At 45.4% G+C, this 21,478-nt stretch overlaps 1 protein-coding gene across 1 annotated transcript in view; it reads left to right on the top strand.

Moving 5' to 3' along the window:
* Window positions 1-1,277: 1,277 nt before the first annotated feature.
* LOC138277440 (regulator of microtubule dynamics protein 1-like) overlaps window positions 1,278-21,478 on the top strand; it is a gene marked incomplete at its 5' end in the record, with an annotated part of 497,783 nt that continues 477,582 nt past the window's right edge. The window contains one exon of the mRNA XM_069219225.1: window positions 1,278-1,393. Within this exon, the coding sequence (XP_069075326.1) occupies window positions 1,278-1,393 (116 nt within the window). The remainder of the gene's footprint in view (window positions 1,394-21,478) is intronic.

The following is a 21,478-nucleotide window of genomic DNA, read 5'->3' as shown; positions in this document are numbered from 1 at the left end:
ATTTTTGACTGCATTGGTGTGTATGTTGTAATATGTGAGGGTGGGGGTGGGGGTGTTTGGTGGGTGTCCCCCTAACTTTTGCCTCCCCCCTACCCCGTGTCGTAGATGCAGTACTCACCGGTATGTTCTGTGCCGACGTCGCTGTTGTTCGTACAGGAGCAAAAAGACAAGGGCAGGTAGTATTTGGAGTTCCGGCTCCATGGAGTTGTCGTTCTTCGTGGAGTGTGTTGAGGTGAGCGTTTTCCCATAGCAAAGGCTGTTTCCGCCGTGTTTTTATCCAGGGTGAATCCGCCCAGGAAAAGGTGGTGGATTGGTGTATTGTAATAGTGTGGGAGGTACTTTGTCTCCCGCCTGTCTGTTGGCGGTGACCGCCACGCTGTTTGTCTGTACCGTCGTGGGGGGCGAAGTGTTAAAGTGGCTGTCTTTGTTGGCGGTTACCGCCAGGGTCGTAATTCCCTTTTTTTGTCCGCCGGCCTGTTTGCGGTATTTCCGCAGCTTTAACACCGTCCTCCAGGGTCGTAATGACCACCTATATCTCTACGCATGCAGACAGTGTTAACCTCTATTCCATGGCTTTTATACATAATTTGCATGTGTGCCTTAATTCCAAAACAAGAGTAACGTGTGTACACACTGGGTATTACAACACACTAAAACACCATAAACATAATATTTATTGGGAATGAAGTGAAAGGAATTCCTCCAGCTAGAAAATATCTTCTCATAAAGGAATAAAGAGATCTAGGTTCTGGGTGCCTGAACCATATAACATCAGGTTTCTACTGAGTGAAAATTGGTCAGTTTGATTTCATATTGAAATCTGCAATTCACATATATTTCGGTGTTTAAATTAAGTATGTTTGTGATCTCCCAAAAGAGCCGCTGTGCGAAAATAAGCCCTGTCAGAAACTCATATTTTTTGCTGCTTTTTCATTCAAGGATATCTTTGAATTTAGACAAAGGTCGGCTACATACCATGTACAACCTATGAATTTTTCATTATGAAGTTCATTTTTTCCATGTATTTGAAAACACACTGCATGTCCTGTTTTCTTCAGCCTTTGGAAGAAAATTAAATATTGTATGTTTTTCCTTTTTTAAGTCAAATGGAATAATAAAAGGTGAATTTGCTACAATTGATATGTACTTAGAATATTTTTCCATATTCTGCTAAAGGAGTATTGGAGTTAAATGGTCTCTTCATACTAAATCTGATATATTAAACATTGGTTCGTGTGGTGCTTCTTTGGTGTAATCTTCATTATTGTTTTTGTTCTTATGATCTTTCCCATATTCTCTTCAAAGTGCAGGACATTCTAAATCAAGCAGATAATCTATATGGAACAGGAGAAACTGAAAAGCTGTATAAATTTTTGGCTGAGCACAAAAACAGGTAGGCACCTCTTTACAGTTTAAAAAAAAAAAATATGTACATACATTTTTAAGGTTTCATACTTACTGCAGAGTGTTGAAAACCTCCTATGGCTGATTATGCTAATACAAAAATACAAATAATAAAATAAACAGGAGATTGGTTCTTAATATTCAAAAGAAACAGAAAATTTAGAATAGTGTTTCTTAACCTGTGGCCCTTGGACCCCTGGGGTCTGCAACTGCTCACATACTTAAATAATAGAAGGTTAAGCATGTATACATATACATAAATAAGTAAAACATAAAATGAGAAATATTAAAACAATCTTTCAATTTGAATGATTTTGAAACTGGAGGTTAAAAATTAAGTTTGTATCCTTAGCATGATGTGTAGGAGCGGTACAGTAAACTGACTCTATGAGGAACAAGTAGTAGAATCACTGGAAGCACTGGTATGCATGGACAAAACAAGAACATGCACTAAGCACAAAAAGAGAAAGTGTATGCTAGAGTTCAGCATATCGCTTCTCCCTTTAGAAATAAAACTGCATTTTGAAAAGCTCCAACCTTACCATTAAAATTAGAATGCTGATTTTGTTTACTTGTTTGTTGAAGATTTAAATCTAACATTTAATAATGTGTGTATTTATTTGATGTATACGTGCATCTGTATTTCTGTGTATTGGTTTGGGATACAATTCAAAGAATTTTCTGAGGCTGGGGTCCCTGGTTTGCAGTAGCTGTTAGATCTGTCAGCCTTAGGATGGTCTTCCACCAAATCTTTTATCTTCACCCTCCTATTTTTCTGAATTTGTTTTTGCTGGCTTTAGGACTATGTGTACCTTACCAATGGTAACCATTGTTAAGTGCTTGTGCTCACTCCCTAAAACATGTTAAAATTGTCTTACACCTAATTGGCATAATTAGTTTACTTTTAAGTCCCTAGTAAAGTGGTATACTATATACCCAGAGCATGTAAATTAAATGCTACCAGTGGACCTGCAGCATGTATTGTGCCACCCACTTGAGTAGCACCTTAGAACATGTTCTAGTTCTGCTGTTGCAGCCCCTATGCAGTTTTAACCTGCCAAATTGATTTGGCAACAGAACCCCCCTTGCAAAGCCTAAAAATCTCTTTTTATTACATATATGTGACCTAACAGTTAGCCCCTAGACAGCCCATAGGGCATTGTGATTAACAAGTAAGACATACTTTTAAAGTTTACATGTCCTGGTAATGAGAAACTCACAGATTTGATTTAACATTGGATTACCTTATTGCATTAAATACATGCTAATATTTGATTGGGAGAAGGTAGGAAAGTCAGGTTTGGTATCTTAGGAATTCTAATGCAAAGTCCTCTTTTATGGTAATGTCGGCTTTTAAGCCAAAGTCACAATTCTGAAAATGACACTTTTAGAAAGTTGCCATTTTCTTCTCCCAACCATTTGATGCCTGCAGCATGTTCCTAGGTCACATGATTAGGTGTGAGTGGCAACTGGCCTTTTTATATTCCTCCCAGACAGCCATACAGTAGAGGCATTAGGTGTGCATGAATGGACCAACTCAGGCAGGATTGGATAGCAGAGCTGGGCCTAGCACAACATACACATCAATAGGTTGATCTCTAACCTCACACAAATAATTTCACACTAGACATTGTGCTTGTAGCCAGACTGGAGCCAGGGAGGCAGGAAATTCCAAGCAATTTGAAAGGAGAGCTTCTAGAATCCTGGCCCACTTCAAAGAAGGTACCTGGAATAAAAAGGGGACTCCCAAACTCACTCACACTTCAGTTTACTTCTGGACCTTAGACAGGACTCTCAGAGGACTGCCTGCTACTGTGGACTGCTTTACAAATTAGAGTGACTGCTTTGCTGTAACATGAAGGACTGGTCAGCTGCCTGAAGCCTGCTCTGCGCCCCAGAGGTCTTCTCTGCTGCTTGAGAGCTGTTCTTCTCCTTGAACCCAGGACTTTCAGAAGTGACTCCAAGGACTGGTTGGGTGGTCTCCTGATCTGTTCCTCAGGGACGAAAAACCAACTATCCACACCTGCACCCTGCATGAGGGAGTTCTGACCCTCCAAGCGGTGCGTCTCCAGTCGTGGACCCTTGGAAGTAGTGGTAAAGGTCCCCAAATAGCCAAAATCCAAAGCTTAGGAGTTAGAAAATGTTTGCCTAAAACGTGCTTTGAGCACCAAGAGGAGATCAGGACCTACCTGCTCGCTAATCTGCTCAGGGTGCATCGCTGGTTGGCCTGACTTTGTGGCATGATCTTTCTGCACTGCAGCAAATCCTGTTGGCTGCAACCTAAAGCTTTGTCCCGCTAAGGATTTTCATCTTCCAGAAAAGAGACTGAGGGCCTGATTTAGATCTTGGCGGTTGCACTGCCAAGCCACGTCAGCAGCTGACCCCAGAAGACCATCAAGTCGGTGGTCTTTGCCTGCCGTATTTAGATGTATGGCGGCTGAGCCGAAGACCGCCACAACTGAGTGCTCTTCCCAGCCATCAGGGAAGCTGGTTTCCACCAGATATATTTAAATGTTACAGTGAGACAGGCAGTGTACTGGTGGTGGTTTGCTGACCAGGGGAGGACATCACTGGACCCAATGGCCATGCCAGTGGCTGCGGAATAGAGTTGAATCACACATACACACACTCTATCCTTCACATATGCATCCCCTGCATCACACACAACACAACCGCAAATACACATTCATCTACACAAACACACACACACAAGCACAATTACACACATCACAACTGCGACCACCAAATAACATGCACCTGAGTTGTGCACACGGCAACACAACACACAACACAACATACACAACAACATCCACACCATGTGCAAGTGGCACACATAATGACATAACCACATCACCCACTACACCTCACTCCAGCTCGCCCGGCCAATCGCACGCCACAGTTGTGTATTGACTCACATACACAACTCAAGCACAACATGACAGCTACAGGCCCCCTTGCAATGCGCACACATCTGCACAGATGACAAGTGTGAATGTACCATCTTTCTGGTGCCAGCATTCATTAGTTAATACTGATGCCATAATGACAGTTGTGTATGTGTTAAATATGTGTTGTGTGCCAGTGCATCCCCATCAGTGTCTGACCCACCCATGTATATGTCCGCAGTGGTCTTGTGCCTATGTGCAGTGACCCCCCCCCCACCAACACACACAGACAATGCGGGTTTCCTACCTTCATGTCCAGCGATGGGGAATCGTGTTTTCTCCGGGGTCCTGTGGCAGCAGGGACAGAAGTTGAATCAGGAAAAAAGGTGAGTTTTCACTACCTCCACCCCTCAATCTGCCAAGTCAGAGGTGGAGGTCGGACCAGTATGGCACATCCAGACTGCTTGGTGGTAAATGTGGCTGGAGTCTTTCCGTCTACTATTTCCTATGGTGCTGTGGCAGCAGATGGGAATATTTGACAGACTCACCAGGACTGGTGCAGGTTAAGATTTATGGGACCGCTAACTTCTAAGTATGGTGGGGTGGACCATCATGGTGGCAAAGGGATTTTCAGTCAGAAAACTGACAGTGGGACCATTACCACCAAAATCTAAATCAGGCCTTAAGTCCAAATGTAGAAATTTTCACTTGACTTCAGCGGCTCCTCAAAGACAATGCCTCCTCCTCTGACACTGCCGGCTTCCTTTCCCTGCTGAACTTTAGCTTTTCAGGATTTTTCTACAGAAATTGTACTAAGTCTATGACCAGGCCCAATCCACTCTTTGTATGTGAACAGTGCTCCATCAGTCATAACTTTTGACTTTGCCCCAGTCTCGCACGACTTGATGTCTGCGTGATGCTTTGATCTTTACGGCACTAGCTTTCACTACAAACTTTAAAAATTCTTAACTATGGATCTACTGATTGGACTTTTGTTGTCTATTTTTCTGTGGGATTTTTCCTGCATGGTGTTTTGACTTTATAACTGCTTGAATATGGCATAAATACTTTACACATTCCATCTAAGTTAAGCCTATTTGTGCCTATGTTTTGCCTAGCTACAAGAGGGTAAAGTACAGTAGTGATTTGGTGAGGGTTCTTAAAAGTTAAAAGATTAAGAACCACTGATTTAGACTGCTGTTTGGCAAGCCCACTATAGCATTTAAAAGCAGCATCAGTTTTCCGTAATTCCACGTTGCAACAGCTAGCAGGTATACCATACTGTGCTTAAGGAGCATTTCATTTTACCTTGAAATACATGGGTTGGATTGACTTTAATTAATGAAGTAATGGATTTAATAGACACAAATAGTCAGTGTCCATCTGTGCTGCACTTAATACATAGTGGGCCAGATGTACAAAAATGCAATTTTGCATTTCTCAAATAGCTAATTCATAGAAATCGCTATTTCAGAAATGTAAAATGCTATGAAATCCCCTTTGCATTTTAGTCAGTGAGACGGTTTTGCATTTCCTAAATAGGGATTTCTTATTAAATCGCTATTTAGGAAATGCAAAACCAGGGATTTCAAAGGGTAAAAGGCCCCCACTTGGGCACCCCAAAAATAGTGGTGCGCCTGTAGAGCACACAATACAAAAATAGTGGTGCACCTGTAGAGCACACACACATGCCTAAGGGGCACTTGTGTGCTCTATTTCAATTTAAAAAAGCACCTTGGTGTTTTTTTAAATTGAACCTGGTTACTACCGACTTCTAGTCAATGGTAGTTGAATCTCCTAAATGCCCAAGTCACATTTAGGAAATGCTTTGTACATTAGAATAGGAATCGCATATAGGTAATCCCTAGTTGCTATTTCCTATTCTGGGAATCACAAATTGCAATTTCTTAAAGGCCTTTGTACATAAGAAAAGGCTGTTTTGCATTTCTTAACAGACCGAAATACTTATTCATACCGTTAAGACATGTAAAAAGGGCTTTGTACATCTGGCCCATAATAATCTGCCAAAAAATGCTACTGTAGGTTGACATTAATGGAAAAATAATTCAGGACATTGGGCAAAGAAGCGTGTTTAGTAGACATAAGCATTCTAGATTGAGACTGATTGAAAATGTTGACAAAAAAACATTTTGTGGTGAAAAACGACTACCACAATAGTAGAAGAAGCCCATGAGTTGATGTGAGGACATAAGGAGCCTGTTTGGGAGTAGGAATGGACCTTATCTCGTGCTCTGAGTTCATGAAGGCATTCAAGGAACGCACTGCCAAAAAAGACAGCTTGGTGCCAGCTCTCTTGTATAAAAAAGTAAAATTGTTTCATCCAGAAAGCCACTTCCCAATTGATGTTCAAGCCCTTGTACTATTGCATCTAGGTAGTGCTAATGGTGCTTTTCATGGCCTCCCAGGCTCCACTCTGGCAACTTTTAAAGGCATTCTACGCAGCAAAACTCATCCAGGACCTGAAGAAATATGAAACTTAATCACCCCCATCATACTAGAACTTCATTGGCTCCCCTTGCCAGCCTGTGTCATCTTCAGAACCAGTTATATAATTTATAAAGCCAGCTCAACAATGCATCAAGGATACATTCTGCATCAACAGATGCAGAATATTCCAGGACCATAATCTTTGTGCTAAAAGTCTTACTACAGGTACATTCCTCCTTTGCTTAAAAGCCTGCACTGCCAGTACAGATAGGGCAAAACAAATGTTTTCACTCTCCATGAATGCTTTACTAGGCTGGGTTAACATGAATCAGTTACAATGCAACCCATTCAAAACAGAGATTTTGTTGCTTGTGAATGACCCGTGCCAGGGTGGACAGGAGCCTGGCCCGCTAGTAATACCCCACACTAACCCCAAAAGAGGTGGCAAGAAATCTAGACACCCAACTCTCCTTCAAAACCCACATTTCAGCAGTAGTAGAATCCTGTGTTTGAATCTTAAAAATGCTTAGGAAATTCCTGAACTTCCTTCCATGGGAAGCACAGGTCTCAGTGGTCAGAGCTCTGATTTTGTTGAGGCTTGATTATGCCAATGTTCTGTACCTGGGAATCCCGAATACCTACTACAACTTCTCCAGGTAATGCAGGACATTGCTATCCACCTCCTCCATAAACTGGCTAAACACTTTCCTGTTTCTCATTTTGTGAAACTGTTTTTATTGACATTTATAATTTAAGAAACAGTGAAAGTGACAATTCAGACCACACAGATACTCCGGCAAAATGCCAAATGCGTTAGCCCCCCCTCGCTATAAGGGTAAGCATATCCATATTCAACAGAGGCTAAGTTACCAATAAAACATAGCTCTAAAAATCCCCCCTGGAGCATGCACCACCTCGTTAACATCTGAACGTGCACTTCCAAAGAAAAAGGAGAACAAGAAGAAAATTGAACAATAGAAAAAGGAAAAAAGAAACAAAAAAACATAATACTAACAACAAAACTCTATGTCCCATTTCCTGCAGTGTATTCTATACAATCGGAGACTGGAGCTCGAGAAGACAAGGGGCGCAGCTGCCCCATTACATGACCTCTCCTCTCCTTCCCCGATGTCCCCCACCTGGACTGAGCCTTATACATGAAAAAGGTGCAAAGTCCTAAGAGGCGGACTACAGGCATTAAGCGGTATACCCTTAGAAAGGAACCTCACTAGGGGGTCCCAAATATAGTCAAAGCTCATTCTAAAATAATCCAGTTTATCAGCTAAGCGCTCCATAGCAAGCCCGCGCCAGAGTCTGGCGTACCACAGTGCCATTGGGGGTGGTTCTTTTTTCTTCCAGTATGATGCTAGAACCATCTTTGCTGCCCCCAATGCCAGCCAAAGGATAAATCGATCACCCTGTGTCTGATGTTGCAATTCGGGAGCGCGCAGACCCAATAGAACATGTGCCGGTGATGCCGGAATAGGATAGCCCAAAATCTCTTTTAGATTTTACAGAGTTTCATTTCAGTATGGCCTAATAATGGGACAGTCCCACCAGATATGCCTAAAATCTCCCAATATCCCACATCCCCGCCAGCACCTATCAGAGACCTGAGGAAATAGTTTTTTAAGCTTCTCTGGGTAGAGATACCAGTTGTAGAGAAGTTTATAATGAGCTTCTCTAGTGCTCATGGAGTGGTTATATTTGACTATATCATGGAACAGGTGGGACCAGAGACCCTCCTCCACCGGAGATTCCAACGTCCACTCCCAAAAAGCCAAGTGACAAGGAGTATAAGTACGTTGTGCTGATAGCAATAGTCTGAATAGTGTGGATATGCTACCCCGAGCCAACCCACCCTGCTGAACAAATCTCTCAATAGGAAGAAGCTCCCTAACAGATGGCCGCCGCTCTCATATGAGGTTGAGTAACCCAATGGAGTAATTGATTATAATGAAAGCGCTCAGAAATGGGTAGATGGAAATCCCTACAACAATTTTCGAAGGTGCGTACCTGGTCCCCATGAAAAAGATCATCAATCGTCAGACAACCCCCCTTTCACCATTTATCAAAAGGTCCTGGTGTGGCTCCTGGGGGGAAGGCCATGTTATAATGGATTGGGGTATGGGGTGAGGGGAAGGTCGTATGTCTGAGGGTGCTTGTCATTGTGTCCCACACCTTGAGAGTAGTGGTCGTGGGAGTACTAAAGTAAGCATTTTTCAGGTGGTCACCCCTAGGTTTCCACGGCACATCCCACAATGTCCGCCCCATCACTGCCCTATCCATGTGCAACCACAGCTTATCTGATTCTGGAAGGGACCTCTCCGCAATAACCCGGAGCAGTGCCGCTCTATAGTATATAAGAGGGTCCGGGAGAGCTAACGCGCCCATTTGTTGGAGAGCTGGGCTCTTGCGTTCTGCCAAATAAACTGAGTAAACAACCTACGAAGCTCAGTGAAAAAGTGAAAAAGTCTGGAGGAATGTCAATGGGCAGGCTTTGGAACAAATATAACAACCGCGGGAGGACCGTCATCTTAATAATATTAATGCGGCCTAACCAAGAGTGCCAAAGTATTGACCATCTCTCAAAATCAGCTCGCAATGTCCTAAGGAGGGGCAGAAAATTTGCCTTAAATAGGTTGGTCACCCTAGGGGTGAGCCGAACTCCCAAGTATGAAATTTCTTTCTAAGCCAAGACGAATGGAGAAGTGGAGCCCAACACAATCATTTCTGCAGTAGGGACCGTTAAATTGAGGATATAGGATTTCCCCTTATTCACTTTGAAGCCTGCTACCTGCTCAAAGAGACTCAACTCCTCCAAAACAGCCCAAAGGGTTGTGTGTGGATGAGTGATAAAAAGCAGAATATCATCAGCAAACAATGAAATCCTATGCTGATCGGAGCCAAATTGAATGCCATGAAAATTCGAATCTGCCCTTATCCGGGCCGCAAATGGTTCCACGCTAAGCACACAAAGCAGCGGGGAAAGAGGACATCCCTGCCTGGTTCCCCTGGACAAGTCAAAAAAATCAGATATCCCCCCATTAACACATATCCGCGACCTGGGGCCCCAGATGGTTGCTCATCACCATAGCTATAAACTGTTCCCCAAACCCAAAGCGCCGGAGGATCGCAACCAAAAAGGACCATTTCACCCGGTCAAAAGCTTTCTCAGCATCCAGTGCTAACAGCATAGCCGGAATCTGCTTCTTAGCCACCTTTTCTATCAGGTGGATGATCCTTATAAGATTATCATGCGTTTGCCGACCTTTTATAAAACCAGATTGATCCGAATGAACCAAATCCGGCAACACCCCTTCAAGTCTCCGTGCCAGTATTTTGGTGTACAGTTTTGCGTTGAGATTGAGCAGAGCAATGGGCCTGTAGAAAGCACAAAGCTGAGGATCCTTCCCCTCTTTAGGAATAAGTGAGATCAGGGTTTCCCCCATAGTAGGGGAGAGTGTGTGCTCAGATCGTATGAAAGTGAACAGTGAAGCTAAGTGGGGGACGAGCTTGGCCCCAAAAGTCATCAGGACTAGGGGCTTTGTGCAGAGGAAGGGAGTCAATGGCCTCTCGTACTTCGTCTAAGGTGAAGGGGGCCTCTAAAAACTCATTGGTATCCCTGGAGACCTGTAGAAGCTGAATGTAACGTAAGTAACTCTCCTCTCGGGTTATCTGAGATATACAAGCGAGTATAAAAATTTCTGAAAGCATGCGCTTTCTCCTCTTCTGAATGGTGCTTCCCAGATTCATCCTGCACTTGCACGATATAGCCTTTAGATTGCTTAACCCGCAATTACCTGGCCAAGAGAGAGCCAATTTTGTTCCCCCGTCATAATAAGACCTCTGGAGTCGTAATAATGCCACCTCTGCCCTATTCATATAGATAGACTGCAGTTTGCCTTTTATGGAGGTTACCTTCCTCTGATTCTGCCAAGTAGGGGAGAGCTTGTGTACCCGTTCAGCCTCCTGCAATGCATTCTCCAAACCTAATATCTCTTCAGCTTTCGACCAATAAAGTGAGGTCGCTAAAGAGATACATGTCCTCCGGAGGACAGCTTTGAACGCATCTCAAGTAGTAGTGAGAGGGGTGTCCCCAGGTTGATTATTCTGAAAGAACTCCTTGATAGCTCTCCTCAGCGCATCTCGAGTCGTTGGGTCTCTAGTTAACACATGTGGAAAATACCAGCGCCCCTCCAGGATTTAGGGAGGGTCCACTCCAAACTCACCTCCACCGGCGCGTGGTCTGAGATGATTATCTGGTGCATAGTGGCCGTTCAGAATTGCTGTAGAAGGGGCTTACTTATGAAAATATAATCGATCCTAGAGTAGGACCTGTGAGAGTGGGAGAAAAAAGTATAGTCTTTTACCGTGGGGTGAAACGCGCGCCAAGAGTCAAGAAGCCCCAATCTGTGAAATGCCATCTTAACAAATTTGGCAGAGACACTAGTAAGCGGTCCCTGAGGATGTGTCGTGTCCTGAGCGGTATCCCAAATCAGGTTGAAATCTCCCAAGAGCACTATCTCACCCTCTGCAAAACCCCCCAACACATCCAGAAAGTGCAAGAGAAACTGTGTTTGGCCACTATTAGGCACATAGAGTGTGGCTATCGTATAAACCTGTCCGCCCAGGGATCCCTTAACCAACAAAAATCTGCCCTTCTTATCTTGATGTAACCCCGAAAGCTGAAAGTGAATGGATCTATGAAACAGCAAGGCTTTGTTTTCCCAGACGCAGTATATATCTGGGGGAAGTATTTGTGCTGCAGTCTATGGCCGTCACCCTTCTTGAGATGTGTTTCCTGCAATGCCACTATAGCTTATTGGTGATCATCGAAGAATTTCCGCAGTTGTGACCGCTTGTTAGGTGAATTCAGCCCCTTAACATTCCATGTTAAAAAGTGTACCATCATACCAAGGTGTCTAGCAGTCACCGCCTCCCCACACTCCACAAAGTGATACGGCTTATTGTTAGGTTCAAAAGCAAAGCCAAATGGAAATGTCCATCTGTACCGAATATTTTGCACTTTCAACTTATCCGTAATCAGGCGGAATCGCTGCCATCCGAGTAGTGTAGCTGGGGCAATGTCCAGAGGTAGCGCCCATTGAGCACCTAGAAAAGACACCATGTCTTGTCACCTCACCTTCTGAAGTATGCGCTCTTTAACCTTGAATGAGCTCAATTACACCAAAATATTGTGGGGTCTCTTATTCTCAGTGGTGGGACGGCTCACCACCCTATGCACCATTTCAATCTGTACTTCTGGATGACCATTGTCCAAGAGATGCGAGAAGAAACCCACCACAAACGCCTCCAAATCTGGACCCTCACTGCCCTCCTTCAGCCCCCTCCAGCCCCCGCACTCTAATGTTGTCTCTTTGAGAGCTATTTTCCAAGTCCTCACATTTAAGTATCAATAGTTGGTCTGCACATCTGGTCAGGCATGAGGTATACCGTGTGAAGAAAGTATATCCGCACCACTCGAAGGCGGGAGGCCGTAACTAGGGATCGTGGGACCATCAATGCCGCCCTCCAGTCTCCCTCATCTATCGGACCCACCCATTGCTCCCATCGCTCTCGGAGCTTGTCAAGTGCCTGGATGGTGTTACTGACTAATGAGCGGTAAATGCGTGACACACCCCCCCGCCTTTTGCGTCCATCATAACTTTGGCCTCTACGGAATTGAATTCCGGGAGTTCTGTCCCTGCTTGAATGTGCACCTGCAGTGCATGCCTAAGCTGCAGGAACTTGTGGAATTGGGAATGCAGTTCGAAACTTTCCTAGAGCTCCTGAAATGACGGCATGCGGGAGGCGGTCCAGACGTCACCCAGCTGGGAGATACCTATAAGGTCCCATTTATTGAATCCCTGAAGTGCTGAGACCTCCCCCAGCCACCGTCCCTGCAACAATGGCGTCTGCTGGGTAAGGCGGCGCCACCACCCAGTTGTCCACTGCGCAGTCCCACACCCCTGCCAACACCACTGAGTCACCTCCGGAACAATACGCGGCAGGGGATCACGTACAACCTCCAAAGCAAGCCCGAAAAGCTCATCGTCAAGAGTTCTAGCTGATACGCCGGGTCTGACCATCCCCCTCCCAACCAGTCATGGGTGACCAATAAATGCATAGCTAAGTAGTATAGTTAGAGGTTGGACATTCCCAGTCCTCCTTCATAAACATCCCCTTGACAGGTACGAAGCGCTAGGCGGGGGAGCGCACCATGCCATAAGAATTGCCATGCCATTGCCTCCATCTCGCTAACCCACTTCCTAGGTATATGGTGCAGAAAAGTTTGAAGCACGTGGAGGAGCCGAGGGAGCACCATCATTTTATACAGCGCAATTCGGCCCAAAATGTTGAGGGGGAGCGACCGCCAGCGCTGAAGATCCTCCCGGACTCTTCGAGTCAAGGGTGTTACATTGAGGGACCACGCCAACTCAGGTAAGAGTGCCACATGTATCCCAAGATCCCGAAAGCTATTGCGTGGAGGGGAATACCCTGCTGCCAGTCATAGCTATCTCTGGCCAGGCTCAGCGGGACCAAGAGGGACTTACCGGGATTTACCACCAAACCTGATGCATCCGCAAAGAGTCCTAAGAGTTGCAATACCTGCGGCCGTCTTCTGGCCGGGTTAGCTAAGAACACCAGTACATCATCTGCGTACAGCGCAATGCGATCCTCCCGCCCAGGCCCACCCATCAATCAAGGGGTCCTCCTGAATCAGCTTCGCCAACAACTTCATCGCTAGAGTGAATAAGAGCGGAGAGAGGGCAACCCTGACGAGTTCCCCTCCAGATGGGGAACAAATCTGACACCACCCCGTTCACCTGCACTGGGGCTGTAGGGTTAGAGTAGAGGAGGCTCACCAGGGCCTGGTATCACTGGCCAAACCCTGCCCTTTCCAGCACCCCCCCGGAGATAGGACCAGCCCAATGTGTCAAACGCTTTCTCGAAGTCTACCAGGAGGAGTGCCAGCGGGGAGGTCAGGAGGGCCTGATTAGCCAGCGCCACGTGCAGCGCCTGATATAATGCCTGGTATGCCTATTCGACCTAATACCGCACTGGTCCGAGTGTATTAGTGAGAGCAACACCTTCCGCAATCTGGCTGCGAGAATTGTAGAAAATATTTTAACTTCTGTGTTAAGGAGTGGGATGGGTCGATACTCCGAGCAGTTCCGCGATGGCGGCTTCATCTTGGGGATTACTACAATAGTTGCCTGGTCAATCTCTGGCAAAAATCCCCCAGTCTTTTCTGCCTCCTCAAACATGGCTAGCAGATGTGGGGCGAGTACATCTAGAAATTTATTAAAGAGCTCAGCCGGAAATCCATTCGGACCCGGAGTCTTACCCACCGCTAACTCGGCAATTGCGGCTCCCATTTCTTCTACACTCACCGGTTCGTCCAGGTCTTTTCTGTCGGCCACCGAAATCCTAGGGAAGGACACCTCATATAATAGGGGGTCATTTCCCTCTGCCAGTGGCCTAGGGCGCTCCTCATATAATCTCTCATAATAGGTGGCAAAGCTCCACGCAATCTCATAAGGCGACCCGGAAACTGCCCCCGACTCGGTAACGATATCCGGGACGACCCTCCCCGCCATTGGACCTGTTGCCAACCAGTGCAGAAGCTTGCCATATTTATCTCCCCACCCAAAAACTCGGGCCACAGAAGCTCGCCACATATGTTTTGCTGTCTCAAGAGTGGCGTGCTTGATCTCCCGCAGAATGAGGAGGAGCTGCCTCGTAAGTACTTCATTGTCAGCCTCCCCTAGGCGGCCCTCCAGGTGCACCTCTTGGGCTTCCAACACTGACACCGCTTGACTACACACCTGCTCCTTCACACGAAGAAGGTGCTTTGCATGACCCCGAAGGGAGGCCTTACAGGCAGCCCAAAGTATACCCGGGGATGACACCGATCCAAGGTTAATAGAGAAGTACTCTGACAGGGCCTGCACATAGTCGTCATCCTGTAAGAACCATGCATTAAGCTGCCACATCGGGCGTCAACCGGCTTCAACATCATCTAGTTGTAGCATGAACGGTGCATGATCCGAGACCCCGTGTGGGAGGATTTCCACCCCACAACCTGAGATGCGCCAAGGGCCGGAACAAGAAAGAGGTCTATCCTGGTGTGAGTGTGGTGCGCTGCCCATGTGGGGGTGTACCGCTGCAACCGGGGATGCCAAGTCCGCCAGACATCACAGAGACTGAGACCCTCCACCCAGCTGTGCAGCCACGAAGCCCTGACCGCCTGACTCAAGGACAAAGGTCCCATAATATCTAATTCTGGGTTCTGCACCGAATTGAAGTCCTCCCCCCAGAATAGTCAGTCCCAGGGAGCCCTGCCATCACATCCCCAAGAGTCATAACAAAGCTCTGCAACTCCCCCCGGGGAGGCACAAACACTAAGGATGTTGATGGGGCACCCCCCCACCAACCCAGAGACCACCACGTAACGGCCCTCCGGATCCAAGCGAGTGGTAGCCACCACCATGGCCAGTGAGCGGTGCTATAGAATGGCTGTCCCCCGTGAGTCCCTGGCAAAGCCTGCATGATAAACCCTGTCATACCCCCCCTCTCAGCAGCACAGGGCATTGAGTGCCAAGCAGGTGGGTCTCCTGCAATCATTCCCTGGGCCATGTCCCTTCAGTTAATATTCTTTCTGAAACTTCCAATGAGTCCAGGAATCTCTCAAGGTACTCTGGATCATAGAATTCTCTATTCTCAGGAACTATCTTGAGCAACCTTGTAACAAATGCCTACTTCTTAAGTTTGTGGGTGTAGAGCTAGGAATGTAGTTTTTTTTTTTGGTTAGTCTTTTGTGAAATGTTTGCAGCTATGAAGATTCTTAAGCATGAAAGGGCAGTTTTTGTTCTTAGCTAAGGAAAGTACTTGCCAAGCCTGTTATTATCAGTGTCAGGACACTTGCTTTCGTAAATCACAATATCTATTTCTCTGCACCCTTTGAAACTCCAGAGGTGGGGAGAATTCACATGGCTGCTGAAAACCAAAAGATATGACATTCCACAGAAAAATAGGGAAGAATGTAGGTTACTACATTGAACACAAACATCATGCATTGCACCTACCACCTACCACACATCCACAACTACACTTACAATGCATTGTCATTCACCACAATGACATTTACCATTAAGGCACCACTTTACAATGCTTTATATAATAAATACATACACATACGGATTTATGTATGTACACAGTACATGAATTAAGCCTAGTTATTGAATGTTTGTAAAAGGTTTCAGAGTTTGTACTTCACAGAAAAGAGGTCTAACTGTGAATTATTTCCCATAATTCAAAGTGCTGAATCAATTTGCAGGATATTTAGCTTCCCTAAACACGTAAAATAGTTAAACACAGCATTTTGGGCTACATGTATGAAGATTTGAAATAGCGATATACTAATTTCGATTTCCTGCACATCACAATTAGGAAATCGCTATTTCAAATGTTTGAAAACTCTTTTGAGTTACATTTGTGATTCGTAGTAGGTTGCAAATCAAGAGCGACCGAAAACCATTTGAAAAAGACGAGATGTTGAAACGCGTCATGGAGTCTGATGCTTGAGTTATGTTGCTTGAGCATTGCTGCCTGTCATTAAACCAACTTGCCAGTGAATTCTTCGGGAGTGTGGTGTTTCTTTCTTTGGTGATCATACATTGAGGGTCATAGTCTTGACCCTAACACCGGCACCAGCAGCCAGAGTGCCTTGCTTTGAAGACTGCATTGCCTTTGAAATATATATATATATATAGAGAGAGAGAGAGAGAGAGAGAAAGAAAGAAAGAGAGCGATAGATAGACAGATAGATAGATAGATAGATAGATAGATAGATAGATAGATAGATAGATAGATAGATAGATAGATAGATAGATATTGTCACTAAAAACGGGGTTAAAGTGACAGTTAAGGGTAAGAAAGTTGTAGTTAATTGATGTAATTTCAGACTATAAATAATCACACAAAATGCACCCTACATATTAGAGCAAAATGCAGCTACGTGTCACTTTTTGGCACAAGGATGCATTAACAAGTGTAACTGTAAATTACCATAATTGCGTGAATTACGCCGGCATCATTTAAATTTCACTAAAGCTGCTTACCACTATCCATCCCAAACCCACCACGTACACACATGTATACTCTAAAATGTTTTGTAAATGTATTGCATTGTAACTTAACACATTGTAACTTACCTCATAGTGGTAAACGCATTGTTCCCACTTCATTATAGTGGTACCTCATTGGATTAGATACATTATAATGGTATAACACCAGAGGGAAAAGGTCACTCTTCCAAGCCCAAGGGATCCTATATACAGTGTTAGAAATGGGGTTTCTGGTTGGCTAGGGTATGCACCTCAGCCAGGCAGAACCTACCCACTCTAGTCAGGGCTTGGGAGTTACACGTCCAAGATAACCCCTTGGTAACTTTGCACGAGCAGTCAGGCTTAACCTGGAGGCAATGTGTAAAGCGTTTGCACAACACACAACACATGTGACACAAAATATACACCACAAAGTAAACACAACACTGAGCTATGTAAAAATAATCTGTATTGCACAAAACATAATTAGACCATCATTACACGTAAATAATACCCTGCTACCTTCGCAGTTGTCAGACTGTTACACAAGTTACTAATACTCTGCAGGAATATGCAGTTGTCACATTAGAACACGTGAGTACTCAGGATTCTGCAACATAAGCAGTAGTCAGGAATTATAGTAAAAGGTATATGCACTTGTCATGAACAATTCCTAAACACCCATAAAAGGAACATTAGAGAATATACCACAAGTCATATAAATACATAATAATTAGACATGCCCATAAAAGGAACATTAGTACACATATGTATTACCAGTAAACAGGGAGGAAACCTAAAACATTATAACTCTGTATTAGCCTCCTAAAGCCTGGATTTCCTACAAAGTACCTGTTTCCAGTTGATTGTCTCCTTATGAACGGGCTCCTCAAGGGGCCTCCGTTCGGGGTGGGGGCCTGCCTCAGCTTCTGCACCCCCTGTCCGTGGGGGTGGGGGCCGGGCGCGGCCCACTAAATAAGGCTGGGTCCAAAGTGGGAAGGGACCTCCGTCGAGGTCTCCCTTCTTAATTCTGTCCGAAAACGAAATGCCCCCGTAAAAGGAAAGGAGCGTCCTGCTCCTGGCGCAGCGACCGGGGAAGGGGGCGCTCCCTGCGCCTTCCCCGAGTCCTTCCTTACGGGAGGAATGATTCTCGGACCCCTCTGGGGGCCCGAGGAAATACTCGCCCGCACCCAATGTGGTGCGGGAGTGAGGGAAGCCTCTCCTGAGCCACTGGGAGGTTTCCTGTGGGATTGAAGGTGACTGGTGCCCCGGGGGTGCTCCTGGAAGTGGGAGGTGCCTCGGGGGCTCCGCAAGGAGCACGCTTGCTCCGATTCCTTGGTTGCTGTGCCCCGGGGGCACAGAGATGAGCGCGATCCCCTCGCTCCAAATTATTCTGTGAACCCGGCTGCGGCAGTGATCTCTGGGGGGCAGAAATAAAGCGTTTTGAAAGCGCTAATGCCCATCTGAGGCCTGGGCTGCGGCGGTGATCTTCTGCATCAGTTTTTAGAATTGAGCGCTTTTCTAAAGCGCTAAGAAAAAGCTGGAGAGATCGGTGCAGGTGTCTGGGGCACAGCACCCTGCCCCTGGGAGCAATCAGGAGCCAAAGGAGCACAGGGCTGGTGGGCCCAACTACAGACCATCACAAGGGGCGCAGATGGTGGCAGTTCCTCCTAGTGACCAGGCAGGTCACAGGTCAGCACAACAGTAGCAGTCCAATGTGGTTTCCTGGTGAGTCCATTCATCAGCGTTCTGTGTCCAGTTTCCAGTTCCAAGAATGTTCAAATTGTGGGGAAAATTCCCCTGTACTTATAGTCAGTTCTTACAGTGTTTCACAATGGTAGGGAGAGGAGGTTCCAGCCAGTTACAACTGGTTCTGGGAGTGCCCCCTCTCTGCTTTCAGCACAGGCTCCAAACATCAGTGGGGGGGTTAACAACCCTATTGTGTGAGGCCAGGGCACAGACTTTACAATTGCAGGTGTGCCCCGCCTCTCCCTTCTCTCAACCCAGGAAGGCTTTACAATATGTAGATGCACCTCTGTGTCACCTCCACCCTCCCTGTGTTCAGGCTGTCTGAGAAGTATGCACAAAGCCCCAACTGTCAGTCTGCCCAGACGTTGATTGAAGACAAGCTGCAAAACACCAAAGTCATAAGCACAGATAAATGCGCACTTTCTAGAAGTGGCATTTATGTGATAGTAATAAAAAATACACCTACACCAGTAAGCAGCATTTCTTACCACTGTCACAACCATACCGAACATGCCTACGCTACCCCTCATAAATCAGACAATACCCCTTACACATAAGGCAGGGCATCTCCAATGCAATCCTATGAGAGGGCAGCACTCACAGCAGTGAAACACCAGTTAGGCTGTTTGTCACTACCAGGACAGGCCACGCAACATGGCACATGTCCTGCCTTCTACATACATGGCACCCTGCCCAGAGGGCTAGCTAGGGCGTACCTTAGGGGTGACTTACATGTAGTAAAAGGGGAGTTCTGGGCCTGGCAAGTAAATTTAGATGCCAGGTCCCTGTGGCAGGAAACTGCGCACACAGGCTCTGCGCTAGCAGGCCTTAGATAGGTTTGACAGGCTACTTCAGTGGGTGGCGCAAGCAGCGCTGCAGGCCCACTGGTAGCATTTAATTTACAGGCCCTGGGTATAGGGATACCACTTTACAAGGGACTTATAGGTAAATTAAATATGCCAATCAGGTAGAATCCAATCATACCAAATTTGTAAGAGAGAGCACATGCACTTTAGCACTGGTTAGCAGTGAAAAAGTGCTCAGAGTCAAAACGTCAGCCAACAAAGGTCAGAAAAATAAGGAGGCAAAAGCAAAAGGTCTGGGGAATGACCCTGTAAAAGGGTCAGGTCCAACATACAGGATGAAAGAAACTTCGTACACTTATCGGGAATGCTTCATAATCGGGCCCTGCTCCTTGTTGTGTACATCATGTGATCTAATAGTCCCAATAGGCTCTAATGTCAAGGAGTTCTTGTGGGAGATTTGTTTTTAAGATATTCCCAGAGTATCTTTGGGAAGTCCTACAACTATGGGGCCCTTGAGAGGAAGTTAAAATTACTTGAAGGTGAAAAATGGTATGTTTATTAATGTTCCCTGCAGAGAGATTAAAAGGAAAATAGGATGGACAAAAGGGTCTCTCTTGACCCTACTATAATATTATGCAAACAACATGTTTCTGCCACCCACAAACTTCCAGTGGCATTCATCTTGACTGAAATAAGGGTCCCCAACCTAAACCGTACCTCCTACACTAACGTAAGTAGTTCTGTGTTTGGTGCATATAAGGTAATCAAAGCATTTTTAAAAATGTTTATACTAAACTACCAGTTTGTCTGGTGTAAGACATTATGTGGTTCCTATATACAGCTTCATGGAAAGGGGGCATAGAAACACTCTATTGCAGACTTTCTTCAAGAATCATAACCCAGCATCTATACCTATAGGTAAGGGTCTTGCTCTTGGATGGAGAGCATCTGGGGAAGCATGAAACATAAGTGGATGACAGTGCCTGCAACTTGAATAAGTGATCTCTTTGAGTTGGAAAATAACCTCTTTCCTACTTTCCAATGCAACGTCGTATCTTTTGATAATAATCCCCATTTTGGGATGATATACGACAGCCCTCGGCACATACAAATCCCCTCTGGCTCTCACCTCTTTTATTGATTCATAAAAATTCAGATTGGAAAGGTTCAGGCAAAAGTGTCAACAAGCAGTAATACTTCTCTGATTATTCTTCCCCTTCTGAGATATCAAAGAAGTGAACTTTATCTTGTTATCTTCTGTCATCCAAGTGAACTAATTTCTTGTGCACATTCCAGAGCTTTATTCCCCAGTCAAGCCCTTTGTTGTTTTTTATCCCAGATGACCCTCCACTGCTATCACTTTCCATAATTTTTTTAAAGATCACCATACTCATCCTGATTTACTTTACCGTTGCTGGAGGGTCCTCAGTACTGCCTTCATTGAAGACAGTTTTTGCATGTAAGTGTCACATCCAACACTGTCAGAGGAGGTCCAAATATCTGCCCATTCTTCTGCCCCATCATCAACTACCTCAGAGAGCAGCAATTGGAGCTGCAGCTTCTGCCTAGTCATAAGGAAATTTAATGCAATGACACACCTAAGGCCAAGTGGTTCTCAGGCATACGCAAGTCCCTTAATGCAGATATGGAGTATGGAAGAACTTCACTGCACCACATGGTTAACATTGGTTTTCAATACAGTTCTGTGCCACTGACGGAGGTGAAGCAGTTGTTAATAAGTGATTTCTCACTTCCAGAAGATATGTATCAATTTTAGCATGGCTATACAAATGTTCCTGAGAGAGTTATCATAAATCAATCAATCAATCATGGATTTGTAAAGTGTGGCTAATCTCTCATGGGGTCTCAAGACACTGAATGTAGGCGTGCTGCTCAGTCGAAGAGCCAGGTCTTGAGGTCCTTCCTGAACTGCTTCAGTGATGCAGTGTACCTGAGCTTGAGGGGTATTGTGCTCCATGTCCAGACTGCTGGTTAGGAGAAGGATCTTCCTCCTGCTGTACTTTTCCGGATCTTGGGGACGGCTGCAAGGGCAAGCTGGGAGGAATGGAGATAT

Source organism: Pleurodeles waltl, chromosome 2_2 (genome assembly GCF_031143425.1).
Source record: "Pleurodeles waltl isolate 20211129_DDA chromosome 2_2, aPleWal1.hap1.20221129, whole genome shotgun sequence".
NCBI classification, from domain to species: Eukaryota; Metazoa; Chordata; class Amphibia; order Caudata; family Salamandridae; genus Pleurodeles; species Pleurodeles waltl.
Note: the sequence above shows the minus strand (reverse complement) of the source record. Positions and strands in the feature narration are given on the sequence as shown.